Source organism: Chamaea fasciata, unplaced genomic scaffold (assembly GCF_029207755.1).
Source record: "Chamaea fasciata isolate MVZ Bird 193981 ecotype frontalis unplaced genomic scaffold, bChaFas1.0.hap1 SCAF_2, whole genome shotgun sequence".
NCBI classification, from domain to species: Eukaryota; Metazoa; Chordata; class Aves; order Passeriformes; family Sylviidae; genus Chamaea; species Chamaea fasciata.
The window spans coordinates 106,138,681-106,157,123 of NW_027094087.1; the positions used below are offsets into that span (position 1 = coordinate 106,138,681).

Sequence of the window (18,443 nt, forward strand, 5' to 3'; positions counted from 1 at the left end):
ACTCTACAAAACCATACATGTTCAGGAATAGGCATTATTCCATTTCATGCAAGACAAGAAAAGTTTTGAATATTTACATTTTTTCATTTTCCACTAAAAATTGCACCATCAAATTGATACAAAACTCAGTATCTTCTCTTTAATCTTCACCTATGTGAACAAGATGGTGAGCTACTATAAACTATAACCTCAGAGATTTTGATTATCTATTGTACTTTAAATATTTCCTCAGTTTATTTGAAACCCATACATGCATAGATAAAAGCCAAGACCAAAAGGTCTTATATGTCATCTTGGAACCACTAGTTCTAATCTGCCCTCTCACTAGAAACCATTCAGCAGAAAAGAATAAAGGTTTCCTTAATTCATAGAGCTTTGAACTTCTGGAAACTATTGCCTCAAAGTTACATCATTAATTAACACTATACAGCTGATGCTGCAACTGAATTTTTAACCACAAAATACTCCAATGCTTTTTTAAAATGGAGGAAAATTCACCTTAATATCAAAGGCTCCTGGCTGACCCACTTTGTTGTAAAGCTCCAGCTGGTTCTTGACAGGTGTTACCCACAATATCACCTGATTTAGTTGTTGATCAAGTTCAACAAAATCCTTTAGGAGAATCTCTATTTCTTTTTGTTTTTCTGGAAGCTCTTTGGACACCTGAAAGAAATACCAGAAGACATTGTTTTAGTGAAAAAAAACCCCACAAACAAACTACAGAACAATTTAATGCTACATTTATATACATTTATATAAAATGTTACAATACAAGTTTTATATACTTGAAGAAGGCAAAGAGTGTAGACCCAAGAATCACATTATTATGGCAGGTATCTTGCAATTCAGTTGAAACACAGTCTGTCCTAAAAAACCCCAGGAAAAAAACAAAACACATACAGAAACCTAAAATAAAATTTACAGGAAAAAAAAAATCAAACCTTACCATCAGGCTTTTTGGTATTTTTAGTTAAAAAAAAAAAAAAAAAGTTATCTAGGTATACTAAATTGATGTAAAGCTCAATTTTTAATCAGGAAAAAAAATTGAAAACATGAAATTGATCAATTATAGCTAACCTTTCTTGACATCATGAATGTAGATATTTATAAGCATGTACTTTCTTATAAGGTGTTTAGAGTTGCCAATTGCATCCATATATGCATAAGCAGATGCACACAGTGAAGAAAAATAATGAAGAAATGTATCATCTATTCAGATCAGGCAACTTGGTTCTCTGATTTGCATTCAAAGCATTCAGATTTTTAACTAAGCACATTCTTCTATGCCAACAATATTAGAAATTAAGAATCAGTGAATGGCACAGTTCAAATCCAGCTCTGAAGCTCTTGGAGTAACTGTAGGGACAGGCTGGCAATAAATAAGCCAACACAAAGCTCCATGCTGTCCTTCCCAGAATGTTTTCTATAGCAAGAAAGGTGAGGTGTAACAATGCTACACATTAGGCTACATTGCAAACATACACTAGGGGAGAAACCATCTGTCCTTTACAGAAAAAAAAAAAAAAAAAAAAAAAAAAAAGGAAGAAACAAAAAAAACCCCCACACCCCCCCCCCCCCAAAAAAAAAAAAAAAAAAACCAAAAAAACCCCCCAAAAAAATCCCCAGCAAATACAGGGCTTGGGCAGACACAGAACAAGAGCAGTTCATCAGTAAAATCAGCCAGGAAATATTGTTAGTTTTCCATATAATGAAAAGTAAGGTTTCCCAGTGATCATTTTTTAAGCGTATTTTTTACCAAAGTGACTCTCTTAAAAGTGACATAACATGAGATTTCTCAGACACACAATATGAAATATATTTCCTGTACAGTTAAGCAGCATTAATGGTATAGCATTACTATCATATTGCCTGGCTATAGAGGTATTAGTGCCCTGTATTTCTAATCCCTAATGATGAAATTTTTCAGAAGACAATAAATCCAAACTCAGAGTCATGTAAGCAATGAGTGATACTAAAACCAAAACATCACCTGCTGGGAGAATACAAGGAACACAACTGTCTCATGACATGGATGTTTCTTTAAAAATTTGGTGTGAAAATATTGATTTGTAGGTTCTAAAATAATCCCTCTACATAATTCCTGCACGTGATTTTTCAGGCTGTATGTAAGGGGTATTTGTAATTCAAGAAATTGATTTGCCATATATTACATTGCCTCCCTTGTTTGTTATAGCCACCTCATAACATTCTATTTAATAAAGACTAATCCATGAAGCAAATTACTTTTACTATCGTCTTAATCTTTTAAATATAATTAAATATCTGCTTTTCCAGAATGGCCCCAGAAAAGAAAGAAAACAATTAAAAATGCATTCATTTCCCTTATGTGTTAACCTAAAATTTATGCAGACCTTGGCCTAATTTCATACAAGATTGGTTTCATCTTTCTTACAACTTTTGAATGTTAATCTCTAATGTTTACTAGCTTTAATATTAATGTAAATAAATTCCACAGAAATACAACTGAAAGCAAATAGGTAGACATAGGCAGAAAAAAATCCAAGCTGACTTTTGAAGACCTGAAATTTAAATTAATCTGCTTCCAATCAACTTTAATTGAGTATTTTGGGTGTAAAACAGGAGAGGGAAAAATTTGTAGAGGTTTTGGGGAGAGGAAGAGAAAGGGGGAAGTAAACAAAAATATACTAAGGCATATTCCATCCACTAAAACAGAAGATGAATGATTAAGTTTTGATGACAGGCTATACTTCAACCACTGTTTTCAAAACATTTTTTTATCCCACCCATGATGAGAGGTAAACTGTAATTTAAGTAAATTCAGCTTGTTCTTACAAATTGTCTCCTGCTCTAAAATTATAGCGCAAATATAGGAATATAATATTTTTCATAAAAAATAAAGAAATCTATGTAAATATGAATCAGTTAATTATATATGGTAATATCATCTAATTTTACCACAGAGATAAAAAGAACAAGAGTAAATAAATAAAGAACTTTCAGCAACTCAGGTTAGGGCTACAGATAAGCATTTAACAAGGCAATTCCTTGTAAAATCCAAGTAATGTGTCACATGCCATTGTGTGGGAATCAGAGCCCTAGATTCTGGTTATCAGGGATTTCATTTGCTAGCTCATTGTGGTTTGTTTGGGTTTTATTGTAAGCTCTGGCATAAAGCTGTCAAGCTGGCTAATCAAATTAGAGCCTGATGAGTTTAAGGTAATTACAAGTCTGCCTATCAAGCCAAGGTACTGTTGCAGACTGTCTCTTGGGGGACAGCTTGTTTCCTGAGCTAATTCTGCAGCTCACCAGAAGCATAAATTGGAAAGCCTCCATGGAGTAATGGACATAGACATGACGACTGGCTGTTCAGATTTATGCGCTTTCTGTGGCAGAGTAGTACACGTGGAGATGGGGCCCTCCAGAATATTCCCACTGTTTTACTCACAGTCCTTCCAGTTTATTCTTCACAGCTCCAGGAGCTGCACCCCTGAGGTAGAATTCCAATGCTGATGGGAGCCACAACAGTCCCACAGCTGGTGTTTCTGGGCACTCTTAATGAGTTCTACAAGTTCTTGGATGCCTCCAGGGATGAATGAGCAGTAGCTAGTGTCCCACTTCAATAATCTCTTTTACATTTTTGCTTTGGGCTCCATCCTCCTTTTATTCACTTGCTGTCTTGGGGTAACTATCCAGTGTTTGCTTATTTGCACTCCCTTTGGTATCTTATGTCTTTCCCTCCTATTTAAGAAAGACTGCTACGTTTGACCAGAGGATGGCTGAAGTTCTTTTCTAAGAGTGACAACCAACAGGAACAGTGGCCATAATGCCACACCTGCAGCAGAGTGAAAACAGGGCAAACATGAAATGCTTTCCCCAGGGTCTGCCTAGGACTGACACAGGCCTGATGAAGCTGTGTTACAGGCTGGCAAGCAAGACAGGGTGCAAACAAAAAAAGGAGATGAATAAAAGATAACTTCAGTTGGAACATCTTTCTAAAAATCTGGGTTATCCTTTTCAGTACAAATTAAGCATTTTTGACTTTGTCTTATTTCACAACAGATCAACACACCTTGGTTTGCAACCAAATACACAAAATAAATTAGCAAATGGAAACACCAAAAGTATGGATTATAATTTCAAAGACAACCAATCTGAGTTCAACATCAAAGGACGGTATAATTTCAACGTTACATGCCAAAACATTAAACTCAAAGCATGTGATACATCTAAAATTTTGTACTTTAGTTCAAGTGCTAATTAAGTACGATTAATTAGTGACAGAATAATAGAAAAGATTTAAACTCTAAATAGTAAAACAGCAGAAGAGCTGAATTTTACCAACTGAAACGGGTCTTCACAATATTAAATTTTATTCTAACCTGAAAATATCCGACCATTTTCCATGTATTAAATTTTACTTATTCTAAATTTTGCTCTTTTCATTAAAACACGCACAAAAAAATCCACAAAATACTGCCAGCACAAAAAAGGTAACATCTTTCAAAACATGAGAATATCTGAAATATGAATAATTGCATACTTTAAAAACCTAGGTCTTCATCTAAGTATTTTAATTTCTTCTTATAAATTCTAAAATTACTTGCATTGCTTGCTTCTGTTCCATCTGAACCTGATGTCTTGCATGATTTCCCCCCACAAGTAGCCTAAACAGCACAGTACTATGCTGATCCTAACCCTACCCCAATCTGATTACTTTGGTGCAAAGCCTTACCTATGTTCATCTCTGCAGTTTAGATCTCCTTGATCATTTCCCTTGCTCCAATTTTCCAATGCTATTTCTCACTTGAGCTTTAGATAATTATTTTTTCAGTCTGCACACAGTTGTGTGCATGCACTATGGGAAGAATTAGAGCTCTGCAGATGGAAAGGAGTATCAGTTCTTATGATAAAAGATATAAAGGGAGGAAGGATTTTTATAAAATATGTCACCTGATGTAAAATCATATTCTGATTGCCCATTCTATTTAATTCTTATGAATATCCAGAAAGCAGATTCAATTAAAGCAATATCAATTAAAATAATGGTTGTGGAGTTACAGCTCAATCTCTTAACCTCAAGAACAATGCTCAAAATCTTTTAACCTCAAGAACAATGCTCATAATTAGGTAAAGACAGTAAGAAAGATCAAATCTTGGGGAATAATTTTGCACAAGTCAGAAATGTTATTGCAAATGAATTAACTTGATGAGTTATATTACTAGTAAGGCATCACTACTTGTACTTATATTTTGAGTGACTTATGCCTGATTTCAAACATCAAACTTTCCCTGTTTACCTGAAGTGATCAAAGATAAAATAATGCAGTTATCACCGAGCTGTTTGAGAATATAGATGAGGACATGCATCTCTCCAACATATATTTTTTTAAAAAAAGAATATGAAGAATTTTCTTATTCGTAAGCAGAGAGCAAAGAAATCCCAAATTCCAACATTTTAACAGCAGTGAAAATATGTCAGTTTCTTTCCTGCAATACTAAAGTACACCCTTCTCTTGCTATCTGCCTCACCAAACTCTAATGGCACAGTGCTTATAAATGGATCTTATTTTGAGGAATATGAGAGTGGATTAAAATTTAGCTATCCCAATATGCATAACAAAATAAGGTCAATAAACATGATCAAAAGTATGTTGTGGGATATCTGTGAAAACTTCCAAAAATGTTATTTTTGTATGCCCCCCTTGGGAGGGTCACTTGGATATACAAAACACTTCATGAAAATTGGCTTCAAATAGAGGATAACTGATAGTGTCAGGTTTAAAAAAAAAAAAAAAAAACCAGAATTGTTTGCATAGAGAAAAATGAAGTAATCTGTATGAAGAATTGAGGAAGCTCTCTGAATGAATTTCTTTGCTTACTAAATGTAAATCAAGCAGCAGCTTCTTCTTTACCATTCCATTTCTGAAAAAATGCAAATATTAGGAAGAGACAGTGACTGACTACACTGCAATCAGCCAAGAGCATAACTGGACTGAAAGCAGGTTTGATGTCATCCAAGGGAGGACTTGGATAATAAAGAAATAACTGAAGTCATAACAACCATTAAATGAACTTGTCAATCCAGACTTATTGATAAATCATAACTGACATTTCCATAGCACTTGTAAGATGATTACGTGAAACAGAAATTCTTACAGCCACTGTTCAGAAAGTCTGATCTGCTCAAAATCACCATCCCTAGAGCATGTACTAAAGAATGATTTAAAATGGAAGAGCGAAAAGTTAATTTATATGCATCATTTCTTCATGAAAAACAATCAGTGTACGAAAGAGTTTCATATAAGTTCAGTTTAGGATGCCATTTAGTTAATTAACTGAGCCATTTGCATTAGCAAACTCAATATTGACTTTAAAACAAAATCTATGTAATTCTTTTAAACTCATGAATATTTATGAGCCATAGTGTCTCTGACAAAGTTGAAGTAAAGACTGTATTATTAGAGGAAGATTAAAGCAGGCTACTAAAAATATGTATAGAAGAATTTATTTGCTAAGTAGAGAAGAATTTTATTTGCTTTGTATCTAGCATTTCATGTTTCCTTGCAAGGCTCCCAGGACCTGACCTTGGCAAGTGTTTATTTGGTCTTGTTTTTTTCAAAAACTTCTCAATGGAATATTTTTAATATTTTCAACTTTCATTTTTATTAAAAAATATTTTTTCCCATCAAGGTAGAAAACTAAAGCAGTCTAGAAAAACAATGCCCCAAACAATTTTCTGCTTCATCTGGCTGTCTAGATTTTTAAAAAGCAAACATATTCCCCCATCCCAAAGATTTGCTTTGTTTTTCTTTCATGGTAATATGATCATGTATACCCCATTCTTCTGAATATCTATAATTTTTATGTAATACTTGTAACTAATTACCATTCATTCTGCTCTCCACTCTCAGCAATTCTCCTTTGTCAAGGACATTTTTGAGCACGAGTCCCTCCACCTTAAATCTCTGCTAAATAATCCAGGAATTTTTTTCTTTATCTTTTTTTCCTACTCAGTTCCTGAAATCCAAAAGCAGCCACAAAGGCTTTAGAATCTAATTCCTTCAGCATTTTTTAATGAAGGATATTCCAACAGGAAAATTATTTTAAAATAAACATAAATTTCCCTAAATGTCCTTTTCCTGGTTTACTGCAGCAAATACCATATATATCCCTCAGGCTACACACAGTTCTGTGAGGGACTGCAGTGGTTAAGGGCTTAAATTTAGGACTTTGCCCATTATGGCAAATTTGAATAAAGAAACTGTGACCAACAAAGCCCACTCCTGACATGAATGTGCTTCCTGATGGAAACTGGACTGTGAGCTCAGCCACCTGGTGGGAGCTTGAGGTAAGATAAAAGTGATACTATTGTACAATTATCTCAGGTCTAGGGAGAACTAAACAAGGCTGTGGGGAGAAGAATATATCCACAAAGAAAGCCAAACTCGGCAGCTGTGCAGAGAACAAGCTCTGGATGGGTTTAGGGTGGGAGGACGAGTTTTTGGGTGTGTGACAAGATTCCATTTTCCCTCACACAAACTGGCTCAGTTGTAAAATGCCCCACCCCAAGAAGGCCACATGCATGGGACATTCATGTGAGAGGCAGCTGAGGAGGTGTCATAGACCATCAAAGACCCCCAAAGTGTCCCCAAGATTCATTCCTGAGGCCTTGCACCAGAGGACTGCACATGAGGCAAAGTGATGCAACAAACCCAGAGTCTGTTGTGAGAAACTGTGTCAATCTTCTCCCCTGGGGGAGGTACCTGAGCATTCCCAGCTGGCCTGAACATATATCAATCCATTGAACTCTATGTTTTGTGGGACCCTCACCACTGAGAAGACCAGAAGAAATAGATCAACAGGTCACCATCAAGATTCACAAGGAAGTTATAACTGCAGTGAGGTCTCCCCGCAGTCCCCTCCAGGCTGAACAGACCAAGGCACCTCAGCCCCTCCTCAAACAGCTTCCCTCCAGACCCTTCACCATCTTTGTTGCTCTCCTTTGGACACTCTCTAGCAGATTAATGTCTTTTTAATATTATGGCACCCCAAACTGCCCCAGCACTGGAGGTGAGGCCGCCCCAGAGCAGAGCAGAGGGGACAATCCCCTCCCTTGCCCGGCTGGCCATGCTGGACCTGATGCCCCAGGACACGCTTGGCCCTCCAGGCTGCCAGGGCACTGCTGGCTCAGACTCAACTTTCCATCCACCAGAATCCCCAGGTCCCTTTCCCTAGTGCTGCTTTCCAGCCTCTCATTCCCCAGTCTGTCTGTACATCCAGGACTGAGGAAAAGTTCATTTTAGACTACTGAATTTGTAGGACTTTTAATTACATAGGCATGTTGCTATACAGACAGGTCTATATAATTAAAGTATAATCTTTGTCTTGTAAACAGCAAAGAGTAAACCATTGCCATTGATTGGTGTGCAGTAGTATCTGAGTATTGTTCGCTACAAGTGAAATCTCTCCCACATGCACAGAACATTGTTGTAAAAAAATGTGTAAGGATTTGCCTGAAGTTATTTATATGGTATCTAGTAACTCAGCTGCATCAATATTACCTCAATGTAGCTGTCAGCACGTATGTATTGAAAATTAGTACTTCTCACATTCAAAGTACTTGGCATAACTTTTAAATATATATGATTAATATCTTCTGGATTCGTATGACAAACAAGAATAATAAGGAAATTTAAGATGGTCAGTAAGACAGTATGATATATATTGTATATATACACACACACATACATTTAAACATGATTTTATGGCCTCATTGGCTAAAACAGCTGCATGACTTGACTTTATTTCATAAATATTTTTCTCTGCTCAGATTTTAAAATTTTAATTAATGCTAGAAATACACAAATTTAAAAAAAATTAGGTCTATATATAGTTTTTTCTTAGAGCTGGTGACATTCCTATGTTTGTCCAATGAACATTTATATCAAATTTCTTTTTGCTATATGTGAGGCCATTTTTCAGCATGGCTGATGATAACTTGAATGTGGACTACACCTAATTACCCATCTATGACAAACTGTCACAGGTAATTTAGTATAACAAAAGACTTTATTATATTTAATGGAATCACTCATTAAATGAAAGTAATTTCAGGAAAATGTCAACTTTCTGATCCCCAAAATGCCAGTTATGCTATTCTTATTACAAATTTAAAGAACAGAAATCAAACTGTAGCATTCAGTTTCCAACATATTTTCCCCTCCACACCACAAATAACAACAGTAGCAATTGCAGTAGTTCCAACTGTGAGCTCAAATTAAGTTGCACTGACATGCTGGAAATTTTATGTCATTGCAGGTAATCTATGAATAATTTCTACTCAAGGCAAGTTATAATACATGAACTATAACCTTGCTATGACTTTGTGTTTCTGCACTTTCGGGCCCATCTGTTTTTCTCTACACTTGATCAACCAAGCTAAGACAACATACGCCTGTTCTGGTGGTACAGAAAATGTTCACAAATTATAGCCATGTCACTCTACTCTAATTTTTATCTTGTCCACATAGCACAACAAATTGATTTGCTGTGGCAATAAACAGTGAAATGGTCTCTTCAGTGTCTAGTAATTAGAACTAATACTAGTAGACAAATTAAAAGGCAGCAAAACAAAATGTCTCCATCAGGCACTTATAATAACCTTCATAATACATACAGTAGACGTTGTGAAGACTAAGGTGGATAAATGAGGAGAATGCTGATTTTGGCATCCAGCTTACTTTCAGATAATTTAGCTCATCGCTCTTGGCTGACACCAGACCAAGAATAATATTAAAGAGTAATAAACTCCTTCCAGCAAACCTCTGATTCCATGGTTCACTGGTCTCAGACCTAATCTATCAATCCATTTACTGCACTGTAAAAGGTAAGAAACCCATTACAGATCTGTTACATGCCATGGCAGGTGGTATATGACAAGAACTGAATTCATCACAAACTCCAGTGCCGAGTACCCTTTTGTAGGCTTTGAAGCACTAGGTGATTACCTTACTTGGCTATCATAGCAGAAGATACTTTAAGCTTTGAAAATAAATGAAAGATTCTTGATGTGAAAGCATAAAAATGGTCATAAAACACTTCATTTTTCATAATATTAAGACTTCACAAAGATACTGCTATTTCATTTTTACAAGAAATACTGGCTTTGGAGAGGGTACAATGAGTAAAACCAGGCTAGAATTTAAAAGTCATGCCTTTCAAATGTGGGTTTTAATCTTCATCCTCTGCTTAAACTATACTGTAATAGGTAACAGCCTATTAGAAGCACCATTTAATAAAGTTGTATAAAGAAATGTGCTGTTAAAATTATTACTATCCAAAGGAAGAAAAACTCTTTGCATATCTACTCTCAAGGTCATCAGCACGATATAAACATCCAAAAGCAAAGACAATTCTGAAGTAAAAGGTAAAAAGATACTTTTATGTGACTGCAATTCCCTTCATACTAGATTTCTTTTCTAGGTTATTTCTATTGCTGTAGGGAAACAGTTTCCATGACCTTAAAGAAGGTTTGAACATGACTTATTTCAAAAAAATTACCTTGAAGGTTAAGACTCACAGGTGTTGTCCCCTATTCCCCTGCTTGCCAGATCAAGGCAAAACAAAAATTTCTGACAACTTTAGGAGATTACATTCAGCCTACATTCTGAATTTACATTCTACATTCTGATTACAGCCTACATTCTCAGCTGGTGTAAATTTTCCCAGCTTCTCTGAAGTAAGCAGAATTACTCTAGTGCACACCAGATAAGGACCTATCTAATATTATTTATGTAACTGTCATGCATGTTTCATATCTTTAAAACAGTATCATCCTGCAAAATGAGATCATCATAAACGATAGATTGTTACATGTTCATTTCTAGCAGGGATGCCAGACAACAAAGCACACCGTTTGAAACAAAGGATGAAAGGATACACTCTTAAAAGGGGGTAGGGAGACAGAAAAGCCCCGGAGAAATTTCTGTTTGATAATGTTTGTCTACTGTGCTTTGAGGAACACAGAAAATATATCCTCATCAAAACCACTGACTTCAGAATCATCCTCAGGTGACCTAAGAAGTTTGCCTGATATAAAAGTGCCCATCCTGTGAGCTTTGGCTCAGAGTAAATGTCTGTGGGGTTTTTCCAATGCTTGCTACAGCTGAACCAAGAGAACATTAACTTCCTCTGTCAAGCTCCCAGAGTTTCTTTCCATGATTTTGAGTTTTAATTCAGATCCTATATTTTCAGGGCAGAAAGTGAAACAAATAATTGAGGTTTCCTACACAAATCATGAGTAACAGCAAAAAATATGCAAAGAAAAAAGAATTATTTTTCCCTTCGGTATCATTAGGAAAATCTTACTGAACCTCAAAATGATCTTCTAACTTTTTGCTTTGTTTTGTTTTCTACATCTGTCAAGATCACAGAGAAAACAGAAAACCAGAAAAAGAGAGCACCTTCAGAGAAGATATATGGATTTGAGTATTGTAATTTTCAAATTCAATTTCAGTTTATTAAAAAAAAAAGACATAAAACCCCACAAAAAACCCAAACCACTGCATTTTTCAGATTCTTTACATTCTGAGACCAAGGGATAGTAAGAACTCAATTTTACACATCTTCATGGGTAGATAATAGAAATAAAAATGATGCAGGTAAGTAATGATCTGAAATGGAAGATTACTTTTCTTGATTTAGTCTCTTTTAGTAGTAAATGAAATTTTTCAAGTTAGAAATTCCAAGAATAATTATCTTGCCAGACACATTAGATCTATGAGACATAACTTATAAAATTTAGTAAATTGTAATGATTCACTAAACAGTAGTTTTTGTTTCCCATATTTCACTCGAACCAAAGTGCTTTCAACAACATTCATGATTGCTCTGACTGTGACAAGAGACCTGAAACGTTTTTGCATCAGCCAGCAGAAAATGAAAATTCCAAGTTTTTCGGTATATTACTAATCAGTAAAATGCTACATTCGGTGACAAATTGCAGATTTTCTTAAAATATATTTATGTAATCTGAATAAAAGAAAAGGTTTTTTCCTAAAAATTATTGCTATCTTTATAAAATCACAGCTAAGGTTTTAACAACATCCTTAAATTCAGCTATGTACATGCTTCCTTCAGCCAGTAGATAACACTATTTTGATCTTGAAGTGTTCTGAACTTTTCTGTATACATTGATTTAAGAAGCCCATTTGTAGAGAAAAAGATACTTCTGTCCAACCGTTGATATAATGTTTTATGTGTCCAACCTGGAGTTTGTGAATGTGATCAGTTTTCATCATCCACTTTCATCTGAGTCATTAGCTAATATTCTGAACTTTGTCAGACTGCTTCTGTTAGGAAGAAACTAGTAAAAATAACACATCAAGTTCCTTTTTATTTCTCAGGTCTGTGCTTGAAATTCAACTGTGTTTATGGAAATGGAAACAAAAGAACCATGATGTATTATGCTTGACTAGAAACTCTACCTTGCCATTTCAGTAAGGTACTCCGAAGATTATTTTCTCATTTCCCCCCATCCCACCCCCAGGAGCACAATGAATTATTCCCTTCTGCCCCATCATCCTGGTAACTTTAACAAACAGATACCACAGGTTAACGTCCCTGACTCTGACTTTGCAATCAGTCTTAACAGAAATCCTTCAACTGATTCTCCCTTGATCATTTCCAGGCAGGCTAATCCATAGCTTGGGTGGTAGTCCTCTGGACTGTATTTTCTATCATTTCTACCCTGAAAACAGTCAAATTATCTACCTCTCTTTACCAGATTTGCTACTCATTTTCATCAGTTTTCAACACAAAAAATATGCTATTTCAGCAATAAAACAGAACAAAGTCCTCCCTTCTTTCAATCTGCATGGAGATCCCAGAAAGCAAATTATGTGGTACTTTGCTGCACAAAAACCAGAAATGAATGCTCAAGGCTGGAAGAAGTGTGGTGGAATGTGAAACAGTGGTTGCAGTGTCCACCTTGGGATTGGGAACAGGAGAGATTTGGAAAGTGTTTCCATAAAGAAAATCAAATATTTACCTCACACACCTGAGTCAGAAAGCCTGGAGTATTTGCTGTTCCAGCAAAAGCACCAGGCTACAAAAATGATGCTGTGCATTCCACTCTTAAGTAGAAGAACTGTAATTTAGGGAGTATATTTGAATGCAACATCATCACTCTAGTCACTAATGGTCTTGGTTTGGTATCACTGTTTCTTACAGCAGTGTGTGGTACCTATTTTTCTTCCTCAGGTTCATTATGCACACAACTGTCTCTTCATACAGAGAAAAATTATACATACCAGAAAATATATAATGCAAATATTCATGCAGATTAAAATTTTATATCATAGTTATATCAGTAATATGTCTAACCTTTAACAAACGATGGTTAGCCTCCTTCAGCGCACTCTCCAGCTTATGTTTTTTGTCTGGGTTCAGTGATGCACTTCCAAGTGCTATTCCTCCAGTTTCATTTAATCGTTTCAGTATTCCCTTGTGGGGCGGCAGCTCTCCAGCTCTTAACTGGAACAGACAAATACAGCAGTTAAGATGAACTGTGGTAGGATTTTCAGCTTTCTTATCTTGACCCTTATTGATTTGTGTATTAGCCAAAGGAATAAACTCAATTCAAGACAAAATAACTGTTGCTTTTCTGAATGTAGAAGGCTTAAAAAAAAAAACAACCCAAAAGAGACTGTGCGGTCAATCAAGTCTAAAGAGAGTTCCACGTGACAAAATACAGGGTTTCTCAGGATATTAATTACTATTACATCATAAATTCCAGACCTGGAGAGTCAATACTTAATGTATATCAATTTTAATAATCTTGTAATATGGTATGGAGGAAGCATTTTTGAGAAGTGTTTTAATATGTTCCAGGCTGTGAACAGTCACCCAGATGGTATGTGGTGACAAGCCCTCTACTCCAGTTTAACCTCTTAATTCAGAATGTTTATGTATGTTCACTGAAAACTAACAAACAAACCCCTCAAAACAAACAAACAAACCACAAAACTAAAAACCCAATCAACCAAACAAAAAAAACCCTAAAAACCCGAAACAAACAAACAAACAAACACACCAAAAAGAAAGCCAAAAGGAAATGTAAGGCATCATCAAAATGTATCACTTTCTCAGCCACATATGTTGTTACTGAAAATTTATATTGTCGAAGTAACTTAATATATCAAGTAAGGTTAATGTTGCTTCAAGGGTTTTATTATTCTGGGGTTTTTTCCTGTTTGTTCTTGATTATTAGCAAAAGAAGGTAAGTATGAAATGAGCAATGCTGCAAAGTAATGCATTATTATTTGCTCCATTAAGATGCATTCCCTTTTGAGCAGCTCCAAAAGAAGGTGGACTGTTAAAACAAGACAAATAAGAGTGGCTGAAACCTTCCATTTTGGTTTTTATATCCCTTGGGAATACTACATAGGAAATATTTGTGTATGTGAAGAGTGGAGCCTTCCTGGTTCTAAACAATCTATTTAGTTCTTAAGCCCTTAATCACTTCTGTGAACTGTAAGATGCATCTAACACCCCTTAAAAGTATTTCTTTGCCTTGGATGTGATATCCTCAAAAACAGAGGCTCAAAATTTCCCTGACCAACTCAATGGCATCTTCTGTAAAACAGCAGGACAAACACACCATATGGTTGAGTCTTCATTTCCTAAAATGGTATTTATCCTATTTTTATTTAAAAAGAAACTTGAAGATAGATTTTTACTAAATAATCCTTTAGGGTTTGGGTTTTTTTCAAAATTTTGTCATGAAGAGGATAGAACAAACTGACAAGTTTTCTTCGGATTCTTTAATGCTCTATTCATCACTAGCTGAATTTGTTCAACTTGGATTTACAAAAAGGATAACTAGGTCCTTATCCTCAAGAGAGGAAAGGAAAACCTTTAGGCATATATTCTATAAGCAATATGCATTTTCCAATTACAGTTTAATTTATTATTGTACAAGTCATTAAAAATAGTCATTCTACCGAATAGATTTATAAAAACTAAACAGAGAAAGTTCTGTTGAATATATATCAGCAGTATCAAACTCCAACATATTCATGAAAATATTCCAGCCCTTAAAAACAAATATTTAATATTCTGATGGGTTTTTTCAAAGTATTCTTAGAAATAAGTCACCTAGATGTTTAGCCTAGAAAATGTTGCAGAGATATTTTAATGAGTCGACATTTATAATTATGCATGCAGTTCTGGATCCTCTTGTGAAATACTGAATACCATTTAATAAGTGAGAAGCTATTAAATGTTAACAAGACACCTATAGAGAAATGCTATACATATAAACCAGTCACGTTCTGAATTAAGAAATGAGGATGAAAAAGGCAACAATTAATCTCCTAGTTTCACGATATTTTTGCTTCAGTAGATTTTCCATTACTCTTTTTGTTTTATGATCAATATATATTTGCACCTGGGTTTTGAAATTCCCAGCTTTGATTTGTCTAAAAAAGTTGTATGAATGCTTCGTTTGATGTTGAAACCATTTTGGAAAACAGCTTTTAATTTTCTTTAATGTAGAATTGATAAAGTAAGAAAATATGAAGAATAGAGCTTACAATACCTTTACTTTGCTCAGGCAGTCTCTCAACTGGTCTTCATTCCCTTTTTCAAGGGGAATACGAATTATGCTGTCTGCTTCCTCTAACCATAAAATCAACTTGTTCAAATCCTCTTGAAATTCTGATAAAATATTCTTTTCTTCCTCTATCCTGTAATAAAAATGTGAAATTAATGTTTCTATAAATTTCTTTTATATTGAAGTCTTTATCCATACTGAAGTGTGACAGATAACTAATTCTTAGAATTTACACTAATTATTTTTATAAATGGGCCACAGATTTCTTCACAACAAAAAATATCAGGCAAACACCAACATCCTTTTAAGGTGGCATTAAATATATTTTAAAAGAAAAGATCAAGGCATAATTTACAACACCACTAAACTCAGCTTCCAAATTACGTATGGCAGGTAGCAGACAAGCACACCAGAAATAAAGCAGCTAATTATTCAGACTAAAATTCTGTTTGAAGTAACAGCAGGGAAGCCCAGTGTTGACAACTAAGAATTCCAGTATCAAGTGTTACCAAACTGAACCTGCTAAAACTGACACAGACTCATTTGGACATATTAAACAAGAAGATATTTCAGTAACTGTGCCATATAGTTTGGTGTTAAGATTCACAAAAAGTAGGTAAGATTCGCAGTCGATAAGTAGGAATAAGATGGGATCCACAACACCTAACTTTAGATGTCTAGTCTTCATTTGTCTCCATCTACAACTTATCTGCTCATTTTCACTATGACTGCATAAAATATACTGAGGTGTGAACTTCTGTGCAAAAGCTTCTGAAGTTATCAAGAGATCCAGGCAAAAAATTTCAAGCACAGCAGGGAAGAGCACTGGTAGAATGTGAATGCTTGGGATTAACTGTTGGAGTGGGCCCTTCTTAAGGAGAAATATTATGTTTTGTATGAAATACCCATAATTTATCCACCAAACTTATTCACACACTGAGAATTACCTGTATGGAAAGATCAAAGATTAAATACTTATAAAAAATAAGCAATGAAAAGGACATCCTGCAAACTGGGATATTTTTATTGTGCCAATTTTCTCCCATATACAAGTGGCTCATGCAGTATCGGGATATTCACACTCACACAAAGGCCTGAAGATATTCATCCCTTCTGATGGGGCATAACTGCCCCATCTACACTGGTATGACAGGCACTTGTTCTGTTTTAGAAGGTGTCATAAACAATCAAAAATACCCAAACTGCCCTCAGACTCATTACTGGAGCCTTCCATCAGAGAACTGTGCATGATCCGCAATGTTGCAGCAGAGAGTGTTTAACTGCCCCCTCCCCAGGCGAGGTATCTGGACATTCCCACCTGAATATGAACATATTGAACTTCATGTTATGCAGGCTTCCTTCACCCCAAATGGATCAAGACTGAGATCATCACCTTGACCAATGAGCATCAAAATTGCAACAATCAAATCTTGTCACATGATCCACTAATAGACATTTCTTTCTTTCCTCTGCACTATCTACTTGTATCCTTTATTTTTCTTTCTTTTCCTTATAAATTTTCTTAAGCGGTATCTTCACACTTCTATATTGTTTCTATAGATATTAACCAAAATTGCTACAAACTTCCTTCCCACTGCAATCAAATTGTTCTAAAGTAAACCTGATGTTTACACACAAACAATTGGTCATTGAGTGTCGTCTCGCTCTAATCTGCCCAAAGGGATCTACTGCTAACAAGAACCTCAGTTACCCTGCCTTCAGGAGTGGGATATGGCAATAGCCAACCTAAACTTCCCTTGGCCCAACTTGACCTCATTCTCTATTGTCCTATCCCTTGTCTCCAGGAGGAAGGGACCAACCCTCGCCTCACTACAGCCTTATTTCAGGGAATTGTAGAGAGTGATAAGATCTCCCCTCAGCCTCCTTTACCAAAGAGAAAGTATATTTTCAACACATAAAAGTCAATATTCATAGCTACATTTGGAGCATGAAAATGCTGGTTTAAATTTTTATATAAATCAAAATGTTTGGCAAGTTTTTGCAGCTCTGAACAGGATCTCAATATAGTTCTCGATCAAGTTCCTGGTTTATATCTAGAATGGATTCTAAATCAGCATATTTATTTGTTTTTGTTCTTAAAACAGTATATTTTAATATTTACTAGACATATGAGCCCAACACTAGGGGTTTTTTCTGTTTGTTTTTTTTTTTTAAGCTCAGAAACAAGTTACTCTGCAGTATCTGCTTACAGATTAAACAAACATAAGCCACTAGCACTAAATTTTTTTAGAGGTAAAAATAAGAGAGTATATTTACTGTGAAAACAATAAAATTCTCCAAAATTATTTACACTTATATAAAAATTATGGATATACCCATATATGCAAATATACACACATTTATACAAACAAATACATGAAAAAAATGAATGCCATAAATTGCCAAAGAATTAACAACCCTACTTTCTTTGGCTTGGCTTAGATTTTCTAATGGAATTATGCATGAATATTTTCATGAGCTGCCATTTGCCCAGGATTTCTGGAAATGTGACCAATACCAAAAAAAATGCTGATGGTCCTAGATACAGGAATAATTCTTGTACTAATATACCTATTTATTACAACTCTGGATCTCTAATGGAGTACTGTTATGCAGACAGAAATTCTGGACCTTTCCAATACATACAAATTTAATGTTTGGATGCACAGGTCATGCAAAAAAGAACCAACTTTACAGCATGCACTGTTGTTCACTGAGAAGTGTTCATGTTCATGACTTGAGAGATCATATGCTCTTCTCAAGCCAAAATAGGTCATCTAAAACCAGCTAATCAAAACATTTGTTTCTGTGAAAATGAGTCAGATGTTAATCTATGCACAGATCCACA

The 18,443-nt window shown here is 35.2% G+C and overlaps 1 protein-coding gene across 11 annotated transcripts in view; it reads right to left on the reverse strand.

Moving 5' to 3' along the window:
• The window catches only part of DMD (dystrophin), a 990,047-nt gene that overhangs the window by 363,420 nt on the left and 608,184 nt on the right, over nucleotides 1-18,443 (reverse strand). For all 11 annotated transcript variants that reach the window (XM_066176982.1, XM_066176984.1, XM_066176989.1 and 8 more), the window contains 3 exons: nucleotides 15,581-15,728; nucleotides 13,366-13,515; nucleotides 499-663 (listed from right to left, as the gene is read on the reverse strand). In XM_066176982.1, the coding sequence (XP_066033079.1) occupies nucleotides 499-663; nucleotides 13,366-13,515; nucleotides 15,581-15,728 (463 nt within the window). The remainder of the gene's footprint in view (nucleotides 1-498; nucleotides 664-13,365; nucleotides 13,516-15,580; nucleotides 15,729-18,443) is intronic.